Below are 12,980 nucleotides of genomic sequence, written 5' to 3' on the forward strand. Positions count from 1 at the left end.
TGTGTATGGAATTTTTAAACAAAAGTAGTGAACATGCTATGCTGTTGTAACTGTATAGTACATATGTTTTACACTTAGTATTTGGACACTCAGATAAAATGACAGAAGGTAAATGTAGTGCACTTGATAGCAAATAGGGAGTGATTTTGGACACAAAGTCACAATTAAAGCTTGTAATTTCACATTTCGAAAACAGTTTTTTCGAAGAAGGTTGCTCAGGCCACTCACTCTTTTTCTGTTAGCATTTTAGTTCTTTATTTAGAGATTTTAAAAGTGTAAGTGTGGAGTGTGGAGAGCGTAAGACAGCAGGGAGGAGATGGAGAAAAGAGAGAGAGATATCTCTGCTGGGATTCAATCCCGAGACAGTGGAGGCACGAATGTGGTTCGAGAGGCAGGGAAGTGAACCACTCAACTATCTCTAGAGACAAAACAGTATTTCAAGAATTTTCTTTTGGGCCCAAGAGTCACCAAAAACCTAAAAAAATCCAAGAAGAAATTCTAACTGATTTGAGTGCCTTGGGTTTAGGTTGGGTGCTGCAGACTCTAAAACACAAGGCATAAATGGAAAACATGCAATTCCATATAAATAAATGTATGTAATCTAATGTGTTTCTACACCAATATCACCAAGACAACTGGATTAACATGATTTTTTTTTTTTTTTTGGTGCATGTACGTATATATGTGCAATTCAAACACCATGAGGAAGGATTGGCAAGAAATAGGCCTGTTTGTTTGCAGAAGCTGTGAAACCAGCTGGGTGATAGAGGTGCACGATAGCAGCCATGTTGGTCTAATAATACTTCTTTAATAATTCCAAAGGTAAAAGGAACAAAGCAAGGTGTAACTAATGTGTAATCTGCTCTCTCTCTCTCTCTCTCTCTCTGTCTCTCTCTCCCTCCCTCTCTCCTTCTGCCTCGCTCTCCCTCTGCCTCTCTGCCTCACAGCGAAGAATAGGCGCTGTGCTTTGATTTCCCTTGACCCAATTTCTCTCCTTTAAACATACACTTACGCTTCCACAGCATATTCTGATGCTTAACATGAGGCTTAACAACCTCTGGCAAAACACCGCATACACACACACACACACACACACACACACACAGACATGCAAACATAACGCAGTAGCCACACACTGACAAACACACAAATCATGCACGCATTGTCACATCACATGCGCATATAAAAACCTGTTTATGTGTGTTGGAGGGTATACTTGGTGACATACAGATATGACGCACAGGAAAGAGAGAGTGTGTCTGAATTGGAAACTTAGTACTCACTTGATCTTAGGATATTTTCTTTGCTGCTGCATCGTGACTGCACCTAGAGATGGAGAGAGCGATTGTGGGGGAAAAAGACGAAGGGCAGAAAAGAAAGAGAGAGAGCAGAGGTAGTGGTAATTTGAGATAAACCGGGCTGCTCTTTTGACATGCTTGAGATGAGAAGCTGTTTATACAACAGTCAGAAGCATTGGCAAGAGCAGTGTCACACTACGCTGTGCACTTTGTCCTGCTGTTGGGGAGATGGCTGCATCTCCTGCATTGCCATTATCATCACTTACTGTGCACTACATCATCATATCACAGGTGATATTCACACTGATAAAAATGCACTGACATGTCACACTACTATTAGACTAAAGCACTAAAAGGAATATACGGACAAAGGCAACAACATACAGAGTGACAATATCGTATCACAAGGTCATAACAGATGTATTTACTGTGCTACGGTGTAACATCAAATGTAGTGGAAATGTAGTGTCGAGTTATAGATAGTGGCTGTTCAGATGTGGTGCAGGACGGTAAGATTTCTCTGGAAATCGCTGATGCTGCGTGGTAGCTGCACTAGCGCTCAACTACTTGTAATCTAAAGCAAGGTGGGGAGGAGAGCAGAGTAGGTTAAAACTCGGCTGAGCTTCCCAAAACCATCTTGAGACTACAGCTTCCTGTTGGCCATGGTGAGTGAGTGGAAAACAATTTAAATTCAAAGGTTGTATCTGTGATGTTATTACTTCTATATATTTACCACATGAATCGAAGTGTAATTATGAGAACAAAAGAAAACCATGGCGGCTTAATCTAACATCGGTGCATCTCAAAATTAAGACCACATTTCCCATAAACTCTGTTTCTACCAGTCAAAAAGAGGACATTGGTACTCCACATGCCTGGAATTGATAACCATGTTTAGCCATTGTCCAACATCTGCCCTTATGATGTCAAATTTGATGTCCCAGTTCCAAACTACATACAAATAACTATACAGTATACTGTCTTTGCAGTTATAGGAAATTAATGTAGTTCACCGTTTTTAACTACCACGAAATGATCCGATACACAAGCCAACTGATCCCGACCAAAGTTGAGAACACCACTCCAATTAACCTTAACCAAAAGAAAGCAAATGTTTTTATGTCAAAAAATATTTATCTCTATTTTTTTTGACAAAAGGTCCAGCAACTAGCTTTTTCCTGAGCTTTCAACCATATCACTCAGTCTGTATCAGCTGATGGAGTCTGCTCAGTTGTCATGGCGATGGATCTTTTGACATGTAAGCTCAGCTGTTATGATTTTATCTGTAGCACTTTCTTGCAGAAAGCTTAGGAAAAAGCTAGTAAATGGACTTTGAGTTGAGATTGTTTGGTCAAATAAATATTTCCAAGGTCAAGAAATTGCTCACAAATGTTTAACTTGAAGCCAAAACAGACAGTGAAACTGCTATGAATGAAGTCATAACTGAGCTCACATGTCAACAAATCCAGCTGATTTTCCATCGTGTGATGAAGACCATGTGATGAGCTCTGGAAAAAGCAAGTATTTGGACTTTGATTTAGGATTGTGTTGTCAAACTGCTATTTCCAAATTTAAGAATGAGCTCAACTTTTCTTTGTTGAGTTGAGTTGTTTTATTACCATCTATTTGTTTTAATGCTTTCCACTTGTGAGCAGCTCATCCATTTCTTTTGTGCAACTCATTGCAGGCCAATAGTATTCATGAACACTCAAAATTCAAGCCGATTTAGTGTACATACTGACTTGGTGAGTATACTTACTGTGTCACTCTTTCAATATGAACAGACTACATCTTGAAAATCTGCTAAGAATCAGTCAGTAGTATGGAACTGGGAGCACAGCACCCTCTTTTTTCCCCCCACTGAAATCCAATCAGTTTACACATAACTTAAAGTGCAATGATGACGATTAATGGCTAGTAAAAGTGAGAACAAAACGGGGCTATACAGAGGGGTAGCAACTGGTGTTACATGAACATATCAGTGGTCTCTTCTTCATCTCACCACAGCTGTTAGAAGCTGCCAACCTCCTGGTGATCATGCTGTGATCTTGATTTTACAGATGATCAGATGTTATGATGCTACACAGCACTTTTTTAAAAATCCTTATAAGGAAGATGCTGTGTTACAGTATGATCATGCTTTGGGAAGCTCAGTCTTAGGAAATAACTAAATCAGTGAAGGAGAATCACAAACTGCAGTTTACTAGTCTACAAGTTTGACATGGAATTAGATTATAAGTATTCCTTATACAAACACACCAAAAGAGGCCAGCCTAGATAAACTGGGTGCAGTGAATGTATATTAATTTAGTCTAAAATATCACATCTGATGCCAAAAATCTTTGTAGAAATTCAGGGCAATTTGAACTTATTGTCTATTTGTTAAAAAAGGTAAGTGCATCTATTGGCCAATTGTCAGTTGGGTATGATTTTGATATGTCTGTCTATCTGTCAGTCTTTATTTTTGGGGTGTGTTTAGCTCTCCTTTTGCCTTCTCACCTGCTTGCTGGCCTGACTGTCTATCTACCTTTATTCAGATTAGTTGACTGACATAACTAATTGCCTGGTTGTCTGTCAGTCATGTTCACTTCTTTCACTCTCTCTGGGCCCTTCCTCTGTTGCTACATCTGAATAACCTCTATATCCTGGAGTCATCTTCACTTGACTTGATTCTTTATCACATAAGTTGGGTGTGGGCAGTGTGTGGTGTATGGAGAACCAAAACACCCATGGTGAAGGTGAAGGTCTCTCTACCCACCCACCCGCCCACCCACCCCTCTCTCTCTCCTCCCCTCCCTCACCGCCATCGTAACTGGGCTACTGCGACACCACTGGGCACCAAACAGCCAAGGTGAAAGGGTGGGAGATGGGAGGTGGGGCAAGGTGGGTGGGATGGTGGAGGAGAAGGAGGAGGAAGAGGAAGAGGAAGAGGAGGAGGAGGGGTGGATAGACAGAGAGATAGAAAAAGACAGGTAGGTCGACAGACAGAGAGACAGAAGGATGGGTGGAAGGATGAGGATCAGCATGACGTGGTCCCACAGCCCGGAAAAAAAGAGAAAGAAACAAAAACAGGAAGCACGGACTAGACAGACTTCACTAAACTACAGAGCCGAGACATAGCAGAAAGGAGGGAAAACAGGAAGAAAAGAACAAAAACAATAAAGACCACTAGAGCGGCCTGATGGCATCTACTTAACAGACATCCAGCACACCAGACAGAGCTACTGAAAGCAGAGCATGTTAACCGGAGAGACAGAGACAGAGATAGACAGACAGATGGAGAAAGAGAAAGAGAGACAGACAGAGAAAGGGGAACAACAAGAGACAGAAAAAGAGTGCGTGGGAGACGGAGAAAAGGAAGAATCCTAAAAGACCGGACAGAGAAATAGTGAGACAAAGAGTGACGAGAGTGGACGACAGACAGATTGAGAACAGGAAAAGAGACCAGTGGCAGTAACAGGGCAACAGACAGATAGAGAGACATACAGAGAAAGAGAGTGAGCGAGCGCTAGAGAGATAGCTAGGCAAGCGAGGAGGAAGGAGGAGGGGAGGGGAGGGAGGGGAGGGGGGGGGGACACAGAGCGGGGCGTTTGTTTTGCGCGCTCCTCGGAGGAGGGTGAGGGAAGGGCAGAGGGGTGGGTGGGGGCGGGATAGTTACTCGAGAGCTGAAGGTCCTCCTGCGATCATCTTTAAGCCCCTCCAACCTACACTGGAGCTAGTGGAGATAAAGCATCGAATCACAGGCATCAGTGCATCTGTCCCGGCAACCACAACACTACAGACAGACAGACAGACAGACAAGACAGACGGACGGACAAACAGACAGACAGGCATCCACTACATCAAGCAACCCTAGCAGGACAAGGGAGAGGAGCAGCAAGGAGGGAACTGAGAACGATAGAAGGAAAAAGAGAGATAAACAGAAAGAGTAGTGGGCTTTCAGGTGGCATAATTGCACCCTGTGGCAGTCATACTGGAGGTCCTTAGCTTCAACAGTGATGATAAACAGCAAGGCACTTTGATATAAACAACTAAACTTTCTTAAAATAGTGTAATTCATTTGCAAAGGCTCATTTTTATGCTCAGTGTTAATTAATTTATACCTTGCACTATATTCATAATTTTGCAGCGTTGTTTACATTTTAATCTCCTGCCTCTGGCTCCTTGGTTTGATTGTTTTTTTATGTGTTTTGTGGGTTTATCTGCAGATTTTTTATGTATACATATACAACATGTCTTCTGTTCCTATTATTTTTATTGGCTGCTACAAACAAATTTCCCCTGAACAGACAACTAAGTGAAGTTTGGGTTGAGATGATGTTATCTTGTTAGCTAACTGGTCAGCAAATTATCAGTGATGTTAATGTTTTTTTTACATGGGTTGGTCATTGAACTGTTCAATTCATATTTCCATTTAGCTAGGCATAGCTTTATAATGATTAAAGCCACTCCTCCACCAGATGTTACAACCGTGGATATATTATGACAACTGGATATAAGACTCCAGAGCAGTTTCCTTTCATGACAACCAGTCCACTGCACATATGCATTAGTGTCTCTTTCCCAGAACACTGCAGTCCATGAAATCAAAACCTTTGGCTTCTTGGTTTGAGCACTAGCTAACTCATTTATTATGATAAGCTATGTAGCATCTAGCCATCATATAATAATGGTAAAAGTAGCTGTTTGTTAAACTGAGTTTACTCTTCTCAAGCTAATGCTACAATTCTTGACATGAGAGCTAAAGACAAGATACTTTATTGTGTTACAGTAGCTAAAATTTGAAGACAAACCTACTATATCGACTCACTTCCATTTATAACGTTACTGAATTGACCTATTTTTGAACTGACCTAGACCTGCATCTATTTATCAGTGTAGTGTCAATTTTACAGTGTCATCTCTTTGTCTAGCTCAGTTGTTCTTTGCACAGCCTACTTTCCTGTGGACCTCCATGATGGTGCCAGCTGCGGTTGCTAGGAGATTTGTGCCACAACTGCACAGCCCTCATATAGAGAGAGTGAGAGGTATGATAAAGAGAAAAAAAAAAGACAGAAAAAAGACAAAGGTGGGGATTAAGGGAGCTAAATACAGCTACAGCAAGACACAGATCAAACTTGCAAACATTGAAAAGCACATATGAAAACTAACGATCGACAGCTAGGACATTTTCGTACAAAGTGTGCCTTGGTAAAAAAAAGAACTACAGAAGACATCTAAAATTTAAAAAAAAATGACACGATTAACGCAAAACAATTACATCAGAATCTCACTGACTGGAAAAATCTAACTAGCTGGTCTCTTTAAACACAAAGACAAATCCCAAGAATCACACGTTTTCTACTTCCTAATCCAGTTTCACATGCTCCTTTATAGTAATGTATCATTAGTCTGTCCTGCAGTAGGGTTAATGCAGTAATATACAATCACCATTAAGTAAAACACAGCTGAAAACCTTGATGCAGTGTGGAGTGATGACACTAGGACTGACACGGGTGGAAAACAAGACCTCAGTATGGCAAAAAATAGCTCAGTAGAAAAGATCATACCATCAGAGAGCCATGGGGGGAGACAGTTTGCATATGGAGATGAACACAGCGTAAAAGCTATGGGTGAGGGGGGTGGGGAGGGCTGGGGGGGTATTAGAAAGTGAGGAGAATATGTGGAGAATGAGTGCAGAAGCAGAATGGGATGCTGGACGTAAAAGAGGGGAGGAAGGGGGGAGGAGGCAAAAAAGCAGACTGTCAAACACTCTCACACTCATCTCTAATCTACCCTGCAGTCCCCCCGTTACTGGTGAGAGACCGACCAAGTGACAGAAGAGAATGGGCTCAAATGAGGGATGCGAATGTCAACACGCACACATCATACGCACAAACACAAAGAGAGCAGGTTTTAACACTTTAGAAACTCCCTTAGTAAGCAAAAATATGATATAAAATCACTGAAAGCCATTCGAGCCCTTCGCTGGTCTTAATGGCATGTTGTAGTATCCTGGAAATGCAGACACACAGAAAAATAAAGAAAGCACCGGCTTCCATTACCAGAAACACTAATCACTCTGCACGCCAAACCCTGTCGTCGCCGCGGAAACAGCCTGACGACGGGTTGTCATGGAGATCTGCCAGGAAGATCAATGGCTGGGGGGGGGGGGAGCGGGGTGGCGGTGACGGTGGTGGGTACGCACACAGAATAGTGAGCGTGGCCAGGTCAGCGAGACACGTGGCCCGGGGGCAGCGAGCCGGCCGGGTAAATCGATGAGGCCAATAACCAGCCGGCTGAGGAGGCGCTCCAGGAAATGATGGGATGCAACCACCGCGGTGCTGCGCTCAGCACAAAACAAAGGAGCTGTCAGACGAATTATGCAAAAAGGGTAAGATTTATCCGTCCGCCGTGAGGAGGAGAGGGCTGTGACAGGGGCTAGGGAGGCTCGTTTCAGTCGGTTTCAACCACCTTGCCCCGCGGGACGGAGCGAGAGATGGAGAGGGATGGGAGCGGAGGACAAAACGCTGGAGTGATAGTGACAGAGTGGTAGAGGGCAGGATAAAGTGCTACTGTGGCAATCCACAGCCAAGTCCTCCTCCCTGGGGAGCGGAGACACGAGCCTGAGGGGGGGGGGGGGGGGGGGGGGAGGACAGCGGCAAAGAAAAAGAGTGACACTGCGACGAGGAGGGAGTGTGTGTGTTTCGGCGAAGGCCTCTGCTCTCCACTGACTGCTGGGGTTTTCTCGGGCTCATCTGTTAATCGTCACGCACACACACACACACACACACACATACGCACGCTCAAATGCAGACCAGGTACATACATACAGTACAGATACGCTCACATCCTCTGCAGAAACAAAACACTACAACAACACCAGCCACAAATCACATCCAACAACCAAATGGGTGATGAATGAAAGAGAATGAGTGCTGGTGGAGATCTCGAGAAAGAGAGGCAATGGGAGGAATGTTGCTGACCACTAAAGGTGCTGATACACAGGGCATCTTCAACTCTGAAGGGGCTTTACATAAGCAAAAAGAAATTGCTGTTTTAATTGATTTCATTTTGTTGCCAGGAAACATGTTAAATTGCCATGTGTATCACCAGACTACCTCTAAACCTAGCTCTGAATGGGCTACGCAATACACACCTCCCCCTGTGGAAATCTGCTATATGGGGTAGAGTATGATGTGTGTTTGTGTTGGATATCTGGTCACCAGCCTTTTTCCTTGAATAAAATATCCAGATTACATGTTAAAACCAGGTGTAAAGTGTTTAAATGAGCCTGCTAATGCTACACTTGCAATATTACCCTGCTTTGATCCTTCTGAACTGTTCTGGATTTGAATTTTTGTTTCTCTCACATCTCTCGCTACAGCTTAGCCACCATAAATTGTACATGGTATACTATATGTTATAGCAGGGGGCTGTCCAGTGCAATGTTGCCCTTAAATGGTGAGCCTCTCTCCCTTAGCTGCCTTCCTGCCTGTGTGCGTGTGTGTTAGTATGTGTCACTAGTGTGGTCAGGTGCTATGTGGGATGCCAGTGGCCTGCATGCCGGTAGATAAGAGGTTGGTAGAAGGTTAGCGGGTTTACCTGGTCCAAGGTAGAGTACCTTGACTTGAGCGTGATGACCTCATCCAGGTGAGCCCTGAATTCTCTCCGTGAGGCCTGGGGGAAGCCACAGGATAGTCACTCACCTTCATGCCACACACACACTCACACACGCACACGCACGCATACATATACACACACACACACACAGGCAGGCAACAGGCATGCACCCCACTGATGGTTTTATGAACACAATATATCAGTTAGTGGTGCTTTTGAATAACAGTAGCACACACAATCTGCTCATTTTTTGAACACAAACCAAAACAAAATCACACACACACACACACACTCGCGCACAACCCATGACTAAGCCAGTACTAACCTGACACACATTCTGCTATCAGATCAAGAAAATTTAAAAATAAAACAAAGATGTGGCGGAGGAAAGTCACTAGAATACAGCCACCGACAACACAACAGAACCAAAGATGGATGAAGAACAAAACCGGTTCAGCACAACGCTGCTACCGTGATCAGATCTCTCACATTGTGTGTGCGTGCAAGTGGACGTTAAGTGGTGAACCCGTGTGAGTGCTTGACCCCTGGTCCTACCCAAGGCCTCTTTCTGGTTACATTAGACCAGCTGGAGTGGAAGGAACAGATAAAAGCACTATAGTAACTTGACCTGTTTATGAAATGACATTGAATTATAAATCATACAGCTACAGTTGGAGCATCCATGTTGACTTTTGGGAAGAGGTGATGCTTTGAATGTTTTTGTTATATTTAATATTATTTAGAATTATTATTACTTTATGATTTTTCTCTCAAAACATTTGTGATGGGATGAAAATTATAGCTGACACTGGACCAATTTTTGAGTCTGATACTGATATCGATATTTGAGAATTAAAAAAAAAAGATATATGAGCCAATATTTGTTTTTTAATGTAAACATATAACATTTTTGTTAAGGATCCCTTAAATTTGGTTATTAAAGAATTGACCAAACTACTGAGTGGCACATTTTATAATTGAAAAATACATTTAAACAGCAAAGTCTATTATTATATATTAATATATAATATATATACTAAATTATGGTACCTTACACATATTACCTTACATCATTTCTGGCATTTCAGTATTGACATTTATTGTTACTTGTTGGCCGGCATACACAGTATATTGATACTGATAAATCTGTGATAAACTGATAATATCCAGTATTAGTGAGGCTTAAGAATAGCTAACCAGTAATAGGTTTACAATGATGTGATGTATTTTGAACTTGCACTGCAACTCTGCTAAGAGCTCAGTAAAGGATTACAATTACTTTTGAGAAAAGAGGTGATTGCTCTGATTTTTTTTTTGCCAGATTTTCTATTTAAAAAAAGCGAGATAACAACACACGTGTGATAGAAATGAAATTAAACTGACTGTTGTCTACCACCACCTTTGAGATTTTATTTTTTAAGTCTGCCTCCGAACTCTTTTCCAGATTTCATTACTGCGCAATTACAGATAATCAATGGAGTCCGATATCGCATTGGACAAGTGTCAGCACTATTCCGCACCCTTGCAGTGAGGCCATGTCTTCATCACTTACAGATCAGAGTCATTGGGCCCTGACCAGAGTAACAAGCACAGGAGAGGCTTACAGCACGTTTAGCGGGCCTTTTCTCTCTCACAAGTTGCCGTGTGTGTGTGTGTGTGTGTGTGTGAGAGAGGCCCTTTTAAAAGAACTGAGGTGTGTGCACAGAGGGAGAGAAACACGTTTTGTTTGTGCAAGCAATATCACTTTCATTCAAATACATAATTCAAGCATCTTTCAACTTCAATTCTGAGGTTGAAACGCAGTTGAGAAATATGCCAAGTGATGGAGGTTTGTTTATTTTTGGGGGGTTGTGTGAGTGTGGAAACAAGGCAAGGGTTAGATACAGTACGTGTACCAGGAAGAGGGCAACAGGACATTCTACTAAAAGACAAAACAGGAGTAAAAACATAACAAGACCACATCCACACATAAACAGAGAGGAGGAACAGAAAGGATTGTGGGTAGTGTGTAGAAAACCACAAAGAGACAGCAGGAGTGCAGCAGGCTGGACAGCACACACACAGGGGGCGGGAGGTGGGGGGGGGGGGGGGCAAGGATGGGAAGTTTAGGTGGGGAGCAATCATGCCAGGCAGGAAGTAAGAGGTGCGTTTGGAGAGGAAGGGGGGTAGAAACCGATGCCATAACGATGCCATGATGACGGCCGTAATGATGCATTAGAACACATGCAAGAATACCTCAGCAATGCTTAGGGTGGATGAACAGGAGGGGAGCCGCGCCTGGTGCCGCGAGAGAGAGGAGGGGAGAAGAGAAGAGGGTTAACAGAGCCAAAGCCGGGTTGAGCGGGGGACAGAGGCACACAGAGACTGACGGGTGGAGCAGACAGCGCCCTCTGTCTTTCAGGAGGACATCTGCGTGACAGGTCTCTGTGTGACTGTCTCGGATGGGCCAAGGCAGCCAAGGGCATGACGGACAGGACAGGACAGGACAGGACAGGATAGGACAGTACAGGACAGGACAGGACAGGACTGGACAGGATAGGTCAGGACAGCAGGTAGGAGTTGCATGGGCTTTCACTCCCCACCGGAACGACAGGAGAACAGGTTTTATAGGAAACATCACACCTTTCGAACATTGTGTCAAATTTTCATCATGTCAAACGCAGCTTAGATTTAAGTGTGTCAACTTGTTTGCTGAGTGTGTGTGTTTATATTCAACAGACTTGACAGCTAAAAAGAACCCACATGTCTTATGTTTGTATCCGAACATCAAAGCCTTTCCTGCTCTGGGAAGACAGTTATAGAAAATCAGCATAGCTTATAATGGGAGGAGTATCCTCCCGCTGAGCGCTTTCACTGAGATCTGAATGACTGGTTGCAACGCCACTATACAGCTCCGGTCTTGTGTATGTACTTATCCTAATCCAGGATGTAAGTACTCCTTGTAAGCTCAAACATCAGAGTCTGGAGGACATGTGCACCATGTGCTGTGCTCTTGGTTGTACAGAGCAAAAAATGAAGCTGTAAACAGATTCTTCTTCCTTCCGGCTCATGTTGTTTGTATAAAACAGGACAGAGAATTTGTACTTCAAGTACAGATATGATGTATTAATATATGCATTTCTTATATCTATTAATTTCTGTTTTCATCTGAAGTCACAACACATGAAAATTCCTTCACATACCATCACTGAAGAGCTGCAATATAATAGAAAATCTGCACCACTCCAAGTGTAACATCGTACATGAAACCTCAATTTAACAGCACAATAGAAACATCATTAAAATGCTTTTAAAAGGCCCAACAAGTCCAGATCAATTGTAACTGATAAAAGATACAAACCTCACTAAATACACTGCAGTGACGTTTGTAATCAATGCAGGCATCAATCATTGATTCTTTAGAAGACATGTTACATGAAATAAACCTGGAATCACTCGGGAAATAATAAAAAACAACAACTAAAGGAGGCAGGAGAAAGCAATGCAGTTTAGCAGCTCAAAGCATCACCTATTACTGCTCTACTGGGGTCACTCATGACTGGAGCATTTTCATTCATGCTGTGGTAAGGCACTTTTAATAACAATCCATCCACCAAGGAACATGAAGATTTTTATTCCCTTCACTAATTAAGTTGGAAGGAGGTTACTGTTTTGTTTTCTTTTTGTTAAGGAGGTATTTCAGGAAACTATTGATGGAAAATACAGATGGATTTGTGTAGATTTTTTTGGACAGATAGCCCTTGGATCATATTCTTTTTGGTTTATTACATCTGATGAGAGTCTGACACTCAGCTGCAAAACAACATTTCTTTCATGTGTTTTAAAAAAAAAAAAAAAAAAAAAAATCAAAAAAACCAACACACCACACAAACTCAGCCATCTGTGAGGTTTTTGCTGGCCCAAGAACCCTCTTGCTTTAAAAAATGACGTATCCTCGGGAAATCCATTAAAAAACATTACATCCATTCCTTACAAAATAATGGCTGGCATGAAAGCCAAGCTCCCTATGAATTATTACTAAAGTCATTACATGTTTCCCGCCCTTTCCTTATGACACAGTAACATTTTAGATTATATACT

General features: G+C 42.5%; 1 protein-coding gene across 7 annotated transcripts in view; it reads right to left on the minus strand.

The window, feature by feature from the left end:
- gphnb (gephyrin b) overlaps positions 1 to 12,980 on the minus strand; it is a 95,029-nt gene that overhangs the window by 14,557 nt on the left and 67,492 nt on the right. For 2 of the 7 annotated variants that reach the window (XM_067572949.1, XM_067572950.1), the window contains exons 9-12: positions 11,136 to 11,177; positions 8,883 to 8,957; positions 4,957 to 5,013; positions 1,284 to 1,326 (exon numbers count right to left, since the gene is read on the minus strand). In XM_067572949.1, coding sequence (XP_067429050.1) covers positions 1,284 to 1,326; positions 4,957 to 5,013; positions 8,883 to 8,957; positions 11,136 to 11,177 — 217 coding nt within the window. The remainder of the gene's footprint in view (positions 1 to 1,283; positions 1,327 to 4,956; positions 5,014 to 8,882; positions 8,958 to 11,135; positions 11,178 to 12,980) is intronic. The other 5 variants (XM_067572954.1, XM_067572955.1, XM_067572951.1 and 2 more) reach the window with 4 other exon arrangements.

The sequence above is a fragment of the Thunnus thynnus genome, chromosome 18, assembly GCF_963924715.1.
Source record: "Thunnus thynnus chromosome 18, fThuThy2.1, whole genome shotgun sequence".
NCBI classification, from domain to species: domain Eukaryota; kingdom Metazoa; phylum Chordata; class Actinopteri; order Scombriformes; family Scombridae; genus Thunnus; species Thunnus thynnus.